This window comes from Morus notabilis, unplaced genomic scaffold (genome assembly GCF_000414095.1).
Source record: "Morus notabilis unplaced genomic scaffold, ASM41409v2 Scaffold432, whole genome shotgun sequence".
Taxonomy (NCBI): Eukaryota; Viridiplantae; Streptophyta; class Magnoliopsida; order Rosales; family Moraceae; genus Morus; species Morus notabilis.
The window spans coordinates 70288-87228 of record NW_010368050.1 but is presented as its reverse complement, the minus strand read 5'-3'; the positions used below and the strand labels follow the sequence as shown (position 1 = coordinate 87228).

General features: G+C 32.4%; 1 protein-coding gene and 1 pseudogene across 2 annotated transcripts; both read right to left on the bottom strand.

Annotated features, from left to right (window-relative positions):
- Positions 1–9876: 9876 nt before the first annotated feature.
- Positions 9877–10463, bottom strand: LOC112094667 (annotated as a pseudogene).
- On the bottom strand, positions 10019–14014 carry LOC21390938 (pentatricopeptide repeat-containing protein At3g04760, chloroplastic). Of its 2 annotated transcripts, none has more exons than XM_024176155.1 (3): positions 13957–14014; positions 10810–13531; positions 10019–10442 (listed from the first exon to the last, which is right to left on the bottom strand). In XM_024176155.1, exon 2 carries the CDS (start codon positions 13356–13358, stop codon positions 10902–10904), a length of 2457 nt encoding a protein of 818 aa, XP_024031923.1. In that variant the 5' UTR covers positions 13359–13531; positions 13957–14014; the 3' UTR covers positions 10019–10442; positions 10810–10901. The 2 variants fall into 2 exon arrangements, with proteins under 2 accessions (XP_024031923.1, XP_024031924.1); XM_024176156.1 differs by having other exon boundaries at positions 10019–10410.
- Between the last annotated feature and the right edge of the window lie 2927 nt (positions 14015–16941).

Below are 16941 nucleotides of genomic sequence, written 5' to 3'. Positions count from 1 at the left end.
TGTTTGTTGGTTAATTTATCTTTTTATTTAAAAAAAATAAATGTATTTTACCTACAAATATTAAAATTCACATTATTTGTATTTAATATGTAATATAAACTTTCATGTTATATCACATATCATTAGTTTACAGATGACACATATAGTTAATCATGTCAACTTGTGTCACTTCGTGTTAGGAGGTCAACTCTAACATAACATATTTATAATCGTGTTAATCATGTCAATCCGATTATGACCTAAATTAATTTATAATAAATCCAAACCCGTTAACTTCATACGGATTTCAAATCGTATCTTTGTATCACTATCCGAATTGTCAGCTCTACTAAGCATGGAAGGTCACTTGGCTTCATTCCAGACGTTTATCCAACCAAGTCCCCAAAAGGAAAGGAAGGCGCAGAAGAATTTTTTATTTACCAAGTTTTACTTTATTAATTTCTATTTTCATTTTTTCTCTTTTTCTTTTTTTTGTTAGTTATGCTCGTAAATGTAAGATTTATTATGAAAATTTAAGATTTATCATCAGAACACAGATTGTGTTGTTTATAAATCTCAAATTTATAGCATAAATTCAGTATTTACCATCAAAATTTTCTTATCCTTTGTAAGTCTAAGATTTACCATCATATTGTGTTTATTTCGTAAATCCTAAATTTTTTATACTGTAATTCTAGGATGTATCATTATAACACCAAAACCAACACATATTGTGTAAATTCTGGATTTAAAGTATAAATTTAGGATTTACTGTTATTAGATTATATTAACTTTACTAATATAAGATAAATATTTTTTTCAGTTCTACTCGTAAATGTAGGATTTACCGTACTTTAAATCTAAGATTTACTATCAGAACACAGATGTGATAGTAAATTCTAGATATCTTAGATTTACCATTAGAACAAATAGTATGTTTATTTGTAAATCTTAGATTTACAGTGTAGAGAGCGAAGAGATAGAGAGAGCGTGGAAATAGAGCCAAAATAAAGTTTTAACATTTCATTTTCCTTTTTAATTAGATGTATTTTTGGGAAGTTAATTTAGTGTAAATCCATATTTAAACCGATTAAGCTTATTTACAATCTAATTATAAAACTTGGCCTGTTTATTTTTATTGCCCTTTTAATCTTGCCTATTACTGGCAATCTCTCTTATTATTGATTGTGTATCTGTGTTTATTATTATTATTATTATTATTATTTGCTCTGAGAAAAAGGGAATTAGCAGTGTCTTCACGCCCTTCACCCAGCACCATAAGATAAGTCTATTGGGACCATAGCAGATGGTAGGGGTCCATTAAGTTTCCCCATGCGAGGCCCAAGTCCAGTCCTAAGGCCCATAATATACACAACACAAGGCCCAAAGTCCATTCTCAGCCCTTGAACAAATACCAAGGCGCGGTTGGAACGGGCAAGAATCGAACCTGTATGTGGCGCATTGGAAGCCTTAAGTGATGCTTGTTTTAAGAGTTCTACCTGATTTAGGATCACGGTTCTTAGTTCTGTTACAGTGTTTTTCTCTCATAAAAAATTTAAATTTAAAAAATCAAAATAATCAATCATGATTTTGGATCCATAAATCAAACGTCACCTTAATTGACATCCCTTAAGGCTTAAACCACCATGCCACCGCCTCTAGTGGTTATTTGTGTGTTTTTATACTCTCTGGAGTAAAAAACTGGCGTTGTACTTCTTTCACTAAAATTTTGTATAGAAGTCGTTAAAATTTTTTACAATTAGATTATTTTAAGGGTTCGTGAATGTTTTTATGACAATTGTGAATGTCTTTAATGTTATATAGTTTTTTAAAAAATATTATGTTTGGCTATAAAAATAAGGTTGATTTACCCGGTATCAAGTTTTGGGACTTGGATCAAGTTCGTGGGTGCCGAGGTGAGGTTCAACTCTAGGGCAAAGGTCAAGTTTAAAGGTTCAACTCTAGGGCAAAGGTTGAGTTTAAGTGTCGCGGTTGAGGTCAGGTTTGGAATTCACAGTCGGATTTAGAGCCGGAACTAGAGTTGGGTCCAAGTTCATAAAAATTTTAAAAAGTAATTACATAAAATGACTTTCTCCCAATATCTCACTAATGTTGTAGCGACGCACTCTCATACCAAATGTTAGACCAGACAAACCCAATAATAGCGTTCTGTATGCACAGAGCGGTTAAATCAACCACATTTAAACAAAAACCAAAAATGTTGTGAAGTAAAATGTAGAATAATCAATTGAACACAGTGATATGGTCATTTAACATGGCTAAAACCTCTTTCGGGAAAAAAAAACCACGTGTGCTGATCACACCAACACAAAGAGGATTCCACTATCACCAAAAACAGTTACACTGCTTGGAATTACAAGAAACCTCCCGAATCTACACCAACTCCTAACTCATGGTGACTCCTCTTGACTTGCCTTCTGACTCATCGCCTTACACTGAGTCTTCTGCTCGCCTTCGATCCTCCTGGCCTACTTCAAGCACGATGCCCGCCTTTAGTCCTTCTGACTTACTCCGAGCGCCATGATCCGCCTTCAACTCCTCCTCGGACCTACTACGGATCCTCACAAAGTCCGCACACTGCAAGGTTTAAGAGTTACAAATAAAGTCTAAGGAACGCTCTGATTTTCTCTCACTCTTATGCACAAAATGAGAACACTAAATTTTCTCTCACAAAATGATCTCTTGATTTTAGTATGTGCTCTCTACACACAAAGGTCTGAATGAGAGCTCCCTAAATAATGAACTAGGATATGAGAGACGTCTAGGGTCTCTCCACTTGATTAGGGTTGAGATTTGATTGCGGTCTTTTTGATTGAATTGCTTCATTAAATTCAGCTGTCACGTGTGAACATAATATCCGAACCTACAGCTGTCAATACAATTTGGACAGACAACTCGTGATTTGTTACTAAAAATGGTTTCAACCAAGAATACAAAATTGATCAGAATAATCCTGATTGAAATGTCCAGAAAATTAAATTGATCCTTAATGAACCTACACTCAATTATGTACAAGGACCAAGTCCACAAAAATCGAAATTCCAAGAAATTGCTAAAAATAGATGAGATAAATTTGTGATTAGAAAATTAAAAATCTTATCTCATAAATTCAGCAATCGTATCCTGTAAAAGAATCTGAATATTAACCCAAAAGTCAACCTATGTTGACAGCCAATATAATATCTAATTATCCAATTAAATCGGGTTATTTATGGAAACAAATCATCCAAATTGCAGTCAACTAAATAAGGAAACAAAGTGTAAAAATAACAACATATTATTAAATTGATTATTATAATTGATTTGATATAAGGATGACAATAAAAACGCACAAAAGGTACAAATCTCATGCCAATCACAAATGCTACATAGAAAAATTTGTGCCACATAAAATTAAAAATCCTAACAAGTCTAGCGCTGGAGCACTAGAAAGTCGAGGTTGCTGCGGTGGCACAATTCCAGCACCACAGAAATTTCTAAAACATGTAAATTTTAAGCCTAGTTTTGAACATAGAAATTAGGATTATATAAGGGTTATTGAGAGGTGTTTTTAAGATTTTTGGAGAACCGTTTGCACAAGTTTCAAGAGGAGATTGAGGGAGAATAGGGGATTAGAATTATTTTCGATTTACGTGTATTTTTTGTGAGAGAAAACACTGTAGCGAATCATGAACCATGATTCAAATCATGGTTTAAATCCTCTAACCAAACATTCCCTACGAGATCGATCACCACGTTCAAGATTCTTCGTTTTTCTTCTCTTTTTCTTTTCATTTTAGTTTTCTAATAGATGATGGATATTATTTACATGATGTTTGATCTTTTTTCAATTGTGAACTAGATTTTCCTTTCTGTAATTATGAGTGTAGCCGAAATGATAAATATTTGAATCTAATTTTATTTTCGTTCAAATGAAATAATTCTTTAAGAGCTTTTAATTCATGACTGTTGTTAAATTTTACGGAGATAGTAGAAAATAGATCAATATAAAAAGCTTAAGAAAGAATATAGGCTAATTTTTAGTTATAAAAATTAATAGGCCATAACTTATTAAGTTATGGTTCATAACCAGATAAGTTATGGACAAACTTGTCAAGTTATGGTTCATAGGCAGACAAGTTATGGACAAAAACCGTGAATTATGGACAATAACTTGTCAAGTTATGGTTCATAACCAAACAAGTTATGGACAAAAACAGTAATTTGGCCTATTTATTAACTTACATAAACTATTGGCATATTAATTTTAATTCATCTCAAGTCTTGGCCTATTTTCCTCTGTCTCTCTTGATTTTATTGTGTTCAATGCGTTTAAATATCTTATTAATATTTGAATTGTTTCGAAAATCTAAATTGAAACTCTATAGAGAGATATTTATAAATAACTTTTAATAAAAGAAACTGTAAGGTGTATGTGACATTTTGCTGCCTGAGCAATTAAGAGAATTGTAAGCATAATAAATATATAGGATAATAAAATTCACAAAAGTGAATACTGTGTAAAATGATTTTTTTTTTTTTTCAAAATACACAGAAGTCAATACTGGATGGATAACCATACGATACTTTAATACATCTCCCGACTACAAATGGAATTACCAAATGATACTTTTAACATTTCAAAACCATGAATACTTTAATACATCTCCCACCTACAAAGGGAATTACTAAATGATACTTTTAACATCTCAAAATCATCAGAGTATTCACATGGAAAAATGGTTCTCTAAATAATAACTAATAGGAATAGCAATCTTATTTGCGAGTACGGATATCTGCGGATATTTCCCCCTAATACGGCAGGTATGAGAGATATTATATGGGATGGGGCAGGTATGGGGGTTAAAATTAACCTCCGAGTTGGGGACAGAGCGGGGATGGGGAAACTCCCCGTCCCCGACTCCAAGCCGATTATATGTATTTTTATTTAAAACATATTATATATGTGTGATATTTTTAAAAAAAATTCTAAATGAGATATATAATTATTAGTAATTATAAAGCATCGGAAAATTTTATAGTATCTTTATTAAGAATAATGTTTTTAATATTTTTATGTGTTGATTAGTTTTACAAATTTAGTTTACAGATTGTTGGAGTTTGAATTTTCTTTTCGATTTATTTTTATGCGATGTTAGCAGCTATATTGTTACATTTTATAATAACTTTAATGAAATTTACTTTCAGTATAATAATGTTATAATTTTTTTAAACTCTTATTTCTTAATAGATAAATATGTAGAGTATGAGAATTATTCTCCTAGTGGGAAATTCCCGATACCGACTTCTCCTTAAATTAGGCAAATATGGACGGATATGGGACAAAATGAGAGAAGAATATGGAGTTGAGGAAGCATACCCGTCCCCGCCCCGCCTCATTGGCCATCCCTAATAACCAACCAAGCCCATGTAATATGGATCACAGTTTAACATGCTTGGATCGACAATACTGTGCCCATGGCAGCAGAAATAGAAGCTAACAAAAGGCTACTAGTATTGATAAACCACTAACATATTTTGAGCCAACACTATTTTGAAATAGAAGCTAACAAAAGGCTGCAAAAAGGTGCTGTGGGATAAACCATTAACTCTATTTTTAATTTTTAATTGCTAGATAGATTGATACTCCGTTCATTTCACCTATTTGAGTTTAGAATTCAAGTTTTGCTATAGTAAAAAGCTCTTAGAAATAGTCACATCTAGCTTTTTTGCTACAATAAAAAGTTCTCATATAAAATCATATCTCAACTCGAATCAGTGAACTAAACGAGCCCAATAACTTTTAATGATGATCCTTGGATAAACCATTAACTCTATTTTGAATTTTAAGCTGGTGAATGAGGAATGAAAGATTGCTCACATGACCAACTCCCAACTCCCTATAAGAAAATGAAAACGACCCTCGTTCTCTTCGCGGATTCGAGTTTTCAATTCGAATTGAGATGTGATATTTTGTGAGAACTTTTTACTGTAGCAGAAAAAGTTAGATGTGATATTTTCTGAGAACTTTTTACTGTAGAAACTTAAAACTAAAAACTTAAATCGGTGAAATGAACGAGGTCGATCTGCTCAGAATAAACTTTTAAAAACAACTATTAGTACCTGAGTTATGGAAGTTTGTGGTCCAAAATATTGAAAATTGTCACCCTTTAGCAGAGAAAGTGGTATCAAATTTAATTGTTAGGATATTGGATGCCCAATATAAGTCCTATAAATTTATGTGCTTACCATTGTAGGAACTAGGAAATCAGTCTACTTTCTTTGTCCTAACTATAGGATTGTTGTGCCTTGCTCGTGCTAGATTCTAACTTTTAATATCAGCAAATGGGAATGCCACAATTTGGTGTTATTATAGTGCCTTGGTTATGGTCCACCTCCTAGACCAAATTCAGTTGATCCCCAATTGGAACAGAGTAATTTGAGAGGTCAAAATCATTAACATGTTTGGTTCATTTGTGGGTCCCACAATTAAAGCTATGGTCGATAATGAACGCGGCCTCTACACATATAACATGTAAAAGGCGAAATATAATAGAATATTTATTATATATGATTGATTATACTTTAATTTTTATCCGTTTAATGTGTGAAACTGATTAGTGAAAGACTGTAGACAAACCCTAAAATTATAATCGGTACTCACATTTTATAGATAGTTAAAACTCAACAATTATACGTTACAAGCAAGTTGATATAGTCAATGTTGGCTCATTATTTACATGACGATTGATCATAAAAGAATAACAACAACACCAAACAAATACAAGCCTTAATCCCAAATTAATTAGAGTCGGCTATATGAATTTCTTGTTTCTAGCTGCTCTATTAAACGGAACGCTCCAACAGAGTCTGTAAATGAGAAATCCATATAAAGTGACATATTTTTACGCAGACTGTCAACCTACCGCAACCTTTCTCTCTTTACACGGGCTTAAAACTGGCTATACAAATCACCGTATAGGCGGAGTTTAAAAGACAAGAGTTGGAGGACACAATGATGTGCCATTCAAAGCATGTGTGATGGAAGGGAAGGTGGCAAGTGTAATGTGCTCATACAATCAAGTCAATGGAAAACCAACATGTGCTGATCCTGACCTTCTCAAGAACACAAGCAGAGGTCAATGGCATCTTAATGGGTAAGTGCCAATTAGTTTAGATTCACATATAGGAACACTTCAAAATTGTTCAATTGTTCAAGCTGCTGATACTTCTGTTAAAGAAATTTGCCAAGTTTTTCATTGTTTATTGTCACAAAAATAGGTACATTGTCTCAGAAGAAGCTGCAGAAGACACAATTAACGCATTAGTTTTTTTTGTTTTTTTTGTCCCTCTTTCTATGGTGGGAATTTGGAATTTTGTACTAGTATTGTGTGTATTCTCAACGTGAAATCATATGAGAATTACTCGAGAATAAAATAATATGTAAATTTAATAGAATTAAAACAATTGATGAAACTGAAATATAACTTGTTACGAGGAAATATTAAGACAAAACAATAATTTTAGTTTTATGGAATTTTGACACATGTATTTACATCGTGTGTTAATAATAAAAAAAGTATATAACATATGATGGGTCTCGCCATAAAATTTTTTATAATGCACATAATTTCTCTCAATTTTATCATCTTCAACTAATGAGTTTTTTTTTTTTTTTATTTCCCGTTTTTCTGGGTGAAATGAAGGTTTGGATCATGGATGAAAATGTCCATGACATTGTCGATATTTTCACGACATTATCTATATTTTGAAGTCTCGACATGAATAACAAGAGGAGGCGGTGTGTGGGGACATGTCCATAAAATATCCACAATAATAAAAAATATCCATAAAATCTGTAAATATCTGTAAATATCCAAGATATTTTTAGAAATGTCCATAAAATGTCAAAAACACCATTTTTTTTTTTTTGCACAACAATTAAATTTGTAGCACATTTGTTTCCTATTCTTTTGATAAATTGTGACAACATGATTCAAATAAAAAAATAATAAAAATATTAAGATTTAATTAGTTTAATTAAATAATTTTTACTTTTTAAGTTAATCATTCATATTTAAATACTGGAGAAGAAGATTTTACTCATGCTACATAAATGAAGATCATGCGTGTAGGGCAACAGCTCCAGGTATTAGGGCAATTAGAAAAAAAAAATTATAAAACGACGTTGGTGTGACTCAAATGGTCAAAAAAAAAAAATTATAAAACGACGTGGTGTGACTCAAATGAGTCAAAAAAAAAAAAAAACTGATGACTATTATGTGGCTTTCAATTTTGATTTCATGAATTTAAGAACTGAACAAAGTTCAGATAGTTATAATCATTCATAAAATTTTCACATAGGATCTACTTCAAAAGTACAAAACCAAGATGGTTTGTTTGATATATTAATGTATCATCCACCACAAGTTAGTGTTGAAATGACATCACACATGCCTGAAGACTACTCAGTAAGTTGGATAAACTAACAGTTTACAATTTATGGATTAACAGTGGGAAAAGATCAAGAAACATACATGTGACACATCAATAATTACCTCTAAAATTATTTAAGGGTAATATCTTGTCAAATGTATTGTCTAGATCAAAATCGAAACCTACCTAAAGTGTTTTTCAACTTGCTAAAAACTCATTTTTGGTACTGAAAGCACTTTAAGTCCGTCTAGACTCTATTATGTTTGGTAGTTAATTTTTATGTAATATATTAAATTATTGTGCTTATTTGTATTATGTATGTAAAATTATATGTGAATCATAATCCATATATTATCATGATAATTTTATACTATACTAATTGACATAACTCGACATAACTCTCATGTTCTGACCACAATTTATTATTTTTATTATTAAATTAGTTCAAATTAAGTAATATTAATTGTTTTTAATATTTTTTGTAGTTTCAATAAAAAATTTTAAGGTTTTCTCAAGTTATACATTTTTTTCCTCAAAATATTCATCGACGTCAACATTTTGGTCGACATTACCTTTTACTTAAAATCCATGTTACTTCTCAAGTGAAAGCCATGGCATAAGATTGGAAGCTAAATTGCATGCCTATAATTACCATGATCGAAGATAAAAGATGTACAGTCAGAAACCATCAACAAATGAAAAGATGAAATCCTATGCACATTGCAAACTAAAAGATTACCAGAACTGGAATCCCAACATACAATTGTGCACAATTTTCAAGCTCATTCATTATTCAAACTATACCTAGATTAGCCTAATATCCTGCTTTCAAAACGCCGTTGAATTTAACTAGCAACTAAACACTTTTACAGAAACTTTCACCCGTACACTACGGTTAAACTTAGAAAAATCAACAACTCATGCTATAGAAATTTATTTTGATCTCTTTCAATTTATAAATTCAAGTTTTCAATTCGAGTTTAGATATGATTTTATGTGAGAGCTTTTCACGTAATAAAAAATTAAATGTGACTTTTTATAAGAGCTTTTAACTATAACAAAACTGAAATTAAAAATTCAAATTGATGAAATGAATGAAACCTTTATTTCAAATGATCATGTTTGCAAACTTGAACTTCTTCGCAACTTCTTCAAACATAGGAAACAACCTTTTTTAAAAAGAAAAAAATAATAATAAAATATAAGTGCATTCAATTAACCTCTTTCATACAATGCTCCACTCAACATTCTAAAGTCTAAACCAACAAAACTGATTCAACTCTTAACAAACAAGACATAAACTTGGTTCATGCGCGTTCTTTTCCCAACTCAAATTTTTTTACTACAGTATTTTCTCTCACATAAAATTCATTTTATAACTCAAGTTCTCAACTTAAGAACTTATATAAAGACATAAACTTGGTTCATGCGCGTTCTTTTCCCAACTCAAATTTTTTTGCTACAGTATTTTCTCTCACATAAAATTCACTTTACAACTCAAGAACTTATATATATCTAACAAATAAGTTCTAGCACCCATAAAACTTTTTTGCTTGGGTACATGAAAACTCTTATTCTAGCACCCATAGATTTTGGAGGCAGCTTTGACTTGAACTTGGCACGAACAACACCACTGTTACCGTGAGGCCTGGTAACCTTGCCCCAAATGCAGCAATAGTCAAGACACATTCTTCTTCATCTTGGCCTTGTAGATGTACCCCGAGCGCTTTCCTCGGTGCCAATCGACCTCCTCGCTGGTGTTCATTCCCTTAACCTGGACCAGAGAGGTATTTGGGTACTGTTTGATTTTGACCTCTTGTATCCTAGGATTGTTCCTCTGGTGTAGAGTCTGAGGCGTTCTCCTTTTGCGTGCCTTAACCATCTTCAGCTGTTTTTTGCTTTGATCTTTGTCTGCAGGCGGTAACCAGAGACGTTGCAGGCCAGAAAGCCTAATCTTTGTTACCAATAACCATCTTGATAGACATCCTATAATACCTACACAGAAAAACCGAAGCCAAACACCGGGACTGAAAAGGGACAAAGGTCATGATACCAGAAAACTTTATTAGATGTCACAACTTTTTTTTTCAATAGAAATAGTAACTTCATTGAAGAACAAAAAGAATAGAAACTGTAACTTTATTAGATGTCAGAAGTTGCACCAACAAAGAAGCAGAATGTGTAAAGAAACCACGGAAAATTAAATTTATCATGCTAAAAGAAGGTGACAGATAATGTAAAGAATACTGAAATAGCCCTGAGAGAGCAAATTTTAAGCCCATCATGCATGGTCAGAACAGGAGAATAACTAAATTGGCAACAGAAGAATTCCCAAAAATAACGCTGAAATACATACATATACAGATGTACAATGAAAGAAATAAAGTGTCTTACCGTTTACGATTCACTGAAGGTAATATTGAAGGCTAAACCACTGAATCCTGAATGAACGTTTTCTTAAATTTCTCTACCAAAAAGAATCCTTGTCAACTATTCATATGCTCTTCACCCTGAGGTGATATGCATCCACGCTCTACAAACCGTAATATAAGTTTATCTGCCGCCTCTGAATTTCCTTCTAACATCAATCTTTTACTCACCTTCTCACATAATTTTAAATCAGGAATCATATTCCGATGGAACATTCTATTGGCCACTCTATAAGCAGAGAGAGGAAGCCCTCTGCTCAAGTAACCATCCATAACAATGTGGCACGTATTAGCATCAATCCTAGAAGCTGTTCTCAACACCTTACTCAAGAGTTTTTCAGCCTCCTCAAGGTTACCGAAACTACAAAGCTTCTCAATGACCTGATTATATACAGTTCGGAAGTTCTGCCTAACAAGCATTTTGTCTAGTAATTTTAACAAATCCTCCACTCTACCCATTTGACAATACCAATGGATGACGGTTCTGTATGTCACAGGAGTAGGATCCAAACCCCTTCCCAACATCTTCATCACAAGTTCATTTGCCTCTTCTATTCTACCTTTCTTCCCTAATGCATTGACTACCGTCGTATATGTGACAGCATCAGGGTGTTTGTTGCTCAGATACATGTCATCAAGCAATGACAGAGCAGCTTCCAAGTCACCCCTCTGACAATATCCGTGAATAAGGGAAGTAAAATTGACAACATTAACAGCACACCCCTTATGTAGACACCACTCCATGAACTTCTTAGCCTTGTCCATTTTCCCTTCTCGGCAGAGAGACTGAATCATCAAGTTTATTTCAACCGAGTTTGGGAAGAAGCCCTTGCTAACCATCTCTTCCACCAAATCGCAGGCTTCAACCAATTTCCCTTCCCTACGCAACCCGTGCATCACAGTACTATAAGTTATGGCATTTGGAGTCCACCACTCTTCCTCGCTCGTATTCATCATATCTCTCGCCTCTAATGACCTCCCATTCTGACAAAGACCATTCAATAAGGCTGTATAAGACACTGTATTCGGCTTACAACCGTACTTGTACATCTGTTGAAGCATCTTTTTAGCTTGCTCCACCTTTCCTTCCCTACAAAATCCGTTGACAACAGAGGTGTATGTCACAACATCTGGGATGCAGCCTTTTGAGAACATCTCATTCACAATCTCTTTTGCCATGTCAATGTTACCTTCCTTGCATAATGTGTCAACTATTGCACTATAACCAAGCTTATCAAATCGAAATCCTTTGCCTTCACCTTCCCTCAAAAATCCCAGAGCCTCACTTCCATGCCCATGCTTGCAGAGCACATGAACCAGATTATTGTAAGTAACTTGGTCCGCTATTAGTCCGGCATCCCTCATCTTCTCCATCAGTTCCTTGACTTCTTTGATCCTTTTTTCTTTGCAAAGAAAACCCATCACCGTATAATAACTAACTTTATCTGGGTGACAACCCTTGAGTGGCATATCAGCAATTAGCTCCAAAGCATCATTAATCTGATGCACATTACAATATCCTTTTATCAAGCAGTTGTAGGTGACAACATTTGGCTTAATTCCAACAATTTCCATACGCTCCAAAAACCTCAATGCCTTTTCCAAGCTATTTCCCATCACCAAAACATGAATCGCACTGTTGCATATAGACAAATTTGGTTCAACCCCCGCTTTCTGCATCAAAGTCAAGATTCGCATTGCGTTCCTCAACTTGCCTGCTTGACTATAAGACACCATCACATGACCAAATGCTTCTGGGGGCCGCTCAATTCTTCTGCGCTTCATAAGCTGGAGGACCCGTTTAGCACCTTGACACAGTTTAGTCTTGCTAAGAATCTCGAGCATTGTGTAGTATACAATTGAGTTGTGTCGATACCGCCATTGCCTATCAGCCCAATAGAAGAACTTCAAAGCAACACGTTCATCGTCAAAAGAACGCAGAACATCACATACCTGCCTAGGCTTGAGGCTTCTTAACAGGTGCCTTAATTCCCCTTCATGCTTTGGGTTCCAAGTCGACCTAAGATCAACTAACCGACAAACTTCTCTCACTAAAGGGTGTCTCAATTGTCCCTCATCTTCTTCAATTCTACCAACATTTTCTCTCTGGGCAATATTCCTATTAGACAAATTCAAGACCTCAAAACCATCCTCACCATCATCATCATAATCACTCTCTTCTTCTACTTCATCATCGCTGTCATCAAACTCGTCAAGCTTTCCAAAGCTCCCAAAATCAGAGCCTCGACCCTCTTGAAAGAAACTCAAACCCCCATAATTCTCAGGACCCATCTTTGTATATCTACCACACCCACCATTGGAATTACCAAATTCACCAATTTCTACAGAACTAGGGTCTTTTCCTGAGTTAAACGATGAGAAAAATACACAAAATCGAGCATACGTCGATGGGTACTCGAGACAAACGGCTTGCGAGATTAAAGGCAAGCGCTTTCTCATCAACCTTAATGCACTGAACTCGTGTGTTAAGAAAAAAGTAAAATTGAAGACCATTTTCAATTTAACTGCCAATGAGATGTCAAATACACTGGAGATTGTTAAGCTTAACTGCAAGTTCGAGCACAACTTGGAGAAAAACACTTCACACAGGGACTGGGAGACCTCTACAGCTCTACAGCCGCTTCCGACTTGTCCGACATGGGATTTTTTGCAAGAATTTTGACAGCCTGAAAACAAACATAGCAAATCAAATTATCATAGTGAGGACAAGAAATTCCATTTCTATATCTCTGCATTTACAACCATGGCTAACTTATTAGTTCATTGAAAAAAAAAATTAAAAGAAAAAAAAAATCATCCCAATAGCAAATTCCAAAGAATTTAGACTACAAAAGCCCCAGCATTCTTTCGAGTGAGCAATGATTTAGCAATCCCTTAGGAGAAAATTCAGAAAATAGAGGATTGTTCGTAGTAATACTGACTCCCCAATTTCAGCAAACATGTTATACCCAATTGATCAATGCCAAAGTAAAATCAATAACGCAAAATTAAAGGGAAGAGAAATAATCTAAAACCCTAAACACTCCATTTTTTTTGCAAATGAAAAGATTTATGTAAGTTTTTTTTTCAGAATATAAACAAAGAGAGATACCTCTTGAAATTCCTGGAAAAGAAAGGCCATTTCTGATTAAAAAAAAAAAAAAAACAAAAAACAAAGCTGGGCGTTGTAGATTTCAGAAAATGGAATGAAAACAAGAAACCATCACGCAAAAAAAAAAAACTTTTTTTTAAAAAAAAAAAAAAAAAAAAAAAAAAAAGCAAAGCTGGGCGTTGTAGATTTCAGAAAATGGAATGAAAACAAGAAACCATCACTGAGAAGCGAAAACGTCGGGACGTCGTCCCAAACAAATGTTTGGGGCTTATTATGGGCTTATAATGGAAAAAAGAAAAAGTAAATCAAATTTTAGTAAATAAAAAATGTAAATATTATAATTGAAATTGATGATTATTTATCTATTTTTAGGGTATATCGCATTAGTTTACTTTTTTTTCTTTAAATCTGAAAATCTCATTAGTTTACTTAATACATTATTTATCCAATATTCATATGATACATATGTTATTTTTTTTAAGGTAAAGTGGGCTACTATATCTAATCTAATAATACATAAAATGTATCTAATCTAGCAATTTAACAATATATAAAAGAGTTAAAAGCTTTTGTATTAATACTCTTTTTTGAAATTGTCACGTGACAGTCTCCCCACTTCTCCAATACGCTTTCTTCTTTTTATTTCCTTCTTTACTTTTTCATCTTAATTCTTTTTATCTTTTAAATGTTTTGCTTTTTATTTATTTTTTTGTTTTGTGAATTTTTTTTACAGTTTAATTTTTTAAAATAATTTTTTCTCACTCTACTCCTATTAAAGTAATTTTTTACATGTGTTTCTTTTTAATTTTTATTGTTAATGGTTAAACTAACTTTCTTCCAATATGTCTCTACTTAATTGTTTTCCATATAATTCTTGTTATATCAAAAGTTATCTTTACACACATTTTTTTTTCTACATTGCTCATACAGAGCACTTTTCAAGCTGCCACTTAATAGCCCTCCCTCTTTCTTTTTTCTTTTTTTTCTTTTTTTTCTTTTTCTTCTTTTTTATATTTTTTAAATGTTTTGTTCTTTTATTTTTTATTTTATGAATGCTTTTTACGTGTGTTTTGCTCTTTTTTAATCCTATTTTTCTAGGGTTTTTTTTATAGTTTTGCCAACGGCATATTTAAAGTTTAATCTTTAAATGATTATCTATACATCTAATATAACATCTAAAGCTTATAAAAGCAGTCAAGTGGACTTAGATCCTAAAGAGGCCAAATCTTCATTTTTTTTTTTTTACTTTTCCTATTTTTCTCTTTTTTTTAAAAAAAAAATTCTACTTTCTTCTTTTCTTTTGCCTTTTATTGTTTCCCATAGTATTATTTGATAGTTCTTTTTTTCTCAAAAATATCCTTTTTTAAAATACCTTTTTTTTTGCTTTCTTTTAGTTAAAATAAGGAAAATTGTAGGAAGTAGGCCTACATTTAAAACTTATAGAAGTAAATAACCAATTTTGCATAGAAATTTATAGACCATTTCATGTTTTTAAATTTTTTTTTCTAATTTTACCTTTTTCTTGCTATTTTTTCCGTTCCTTTGGTAAATCCAAGTATGTCTATGATTTACCAAGTTAGAATCACTTGAAAAAGAATAGCACAAATTCTAATGGTAAATCTTGGATATGTTAGGAATAGTGTCCTAAAAGCATGAGATGTAATAGGATATTTATTTAATAAAATATTTTATTCATCATTTTATGTGCATATATTTATGAATATTTTATGAATATTAAATGAAAATTTCATTATTATTTATGTGACCTTAAACATTGTATATAAGTATTATATGCGAAAGGATAATGTTTAAGGATAATAATCAAAAACAATGTTTGTAATGAATTTAATTAAAGTTCAGAATCTTTGATTAAAACATTACTAATACATATCATTCACATTTAGAATAGAACGGTGTTATCCGTATTGTTAATATGACGAGATATTGAATGAGTGTATTACGCATAATGAGATTATGTGGAATAGGGACACAGACACAATATGAATTTCTAATAATTTTCGTTAAGTATAGATATTCTAATTGAGTCTACCGATAGTCATATATAGAATGATCTTAATCTGGAGTTCTTAGCATATTCTTATTTATAGATTTGTGTCTTTTGATTTACTCGGTACGGATTCTGAGACCCTGAATCATATTCCTTGTATTTTGGAGACATGATGAAGTAGGTAGTCGGGAATGTTATTATACAAGATGGAATCCATTCCTTCTTGTGAAAGAAGTAGATAAATAATGTCCTTGCAGTATTGATTCGGTACTTGGATTAGTTAGAGCGCTCTTGTTCCTGAATGTGTTTATGAATCACTGTCCATTAGGAATCAATAGTAGTTAAGGATAAAGATATAACTAGAGAGATTAACAGATTTCACCTAGCTCTAATTATGAATTATTTATGGAAGATTGATCTATATGCAATGGCTATATCAAATGGACACTTCACAGTTTAGAAGTAATTTATGTCTATAATTACAAGAGTGCAATTCCAAGTTTATAGTGGAGCAACTATTGAAATTAATATAATTAATTAATTAATTAAAGTGTTTGATTAATTATTAATTTTATTGGAGCTCAGAATTATAGGTCTATGAGTTCTCGCGTCGTCCTTGTAATTCCACAAGACACAAAGGGTAAAATGGAAATTTTAGAATTATAGAATTCTAAAATAAAATACTCAAGGATAATTAATTGAGAATTAATTATAGATTAAATAATGTGATTATTTAAATTTAAATTTGAATTTTAGATCACTTATGTGAAGGTCTTCACATTGTGTGAATGCAAGGCACAGTGTGAACACACAGTATGAACACTTCTAGAATTATCCATTTAAACTTATTTGATAAGTTGTTCAATTTGAAATTCAATTGATTTAAGTTTGACTTAAATTGGAATTTGAATTTGAGTCAAAATTAGACTACAAGATAAAGAAAGATTTTTCATCCTTCCCTATATGTAATTGGCGCC

Excerpts from the sequence above, each read along its gene's own strand:
- LOC21390938 (XM_024176155.1), bottom strand. The coding sequence starts at position 13,358 with ATGGTCTTCAATTTTACTTTTTTCTTAACACACGAGTTCAGTGCATTA.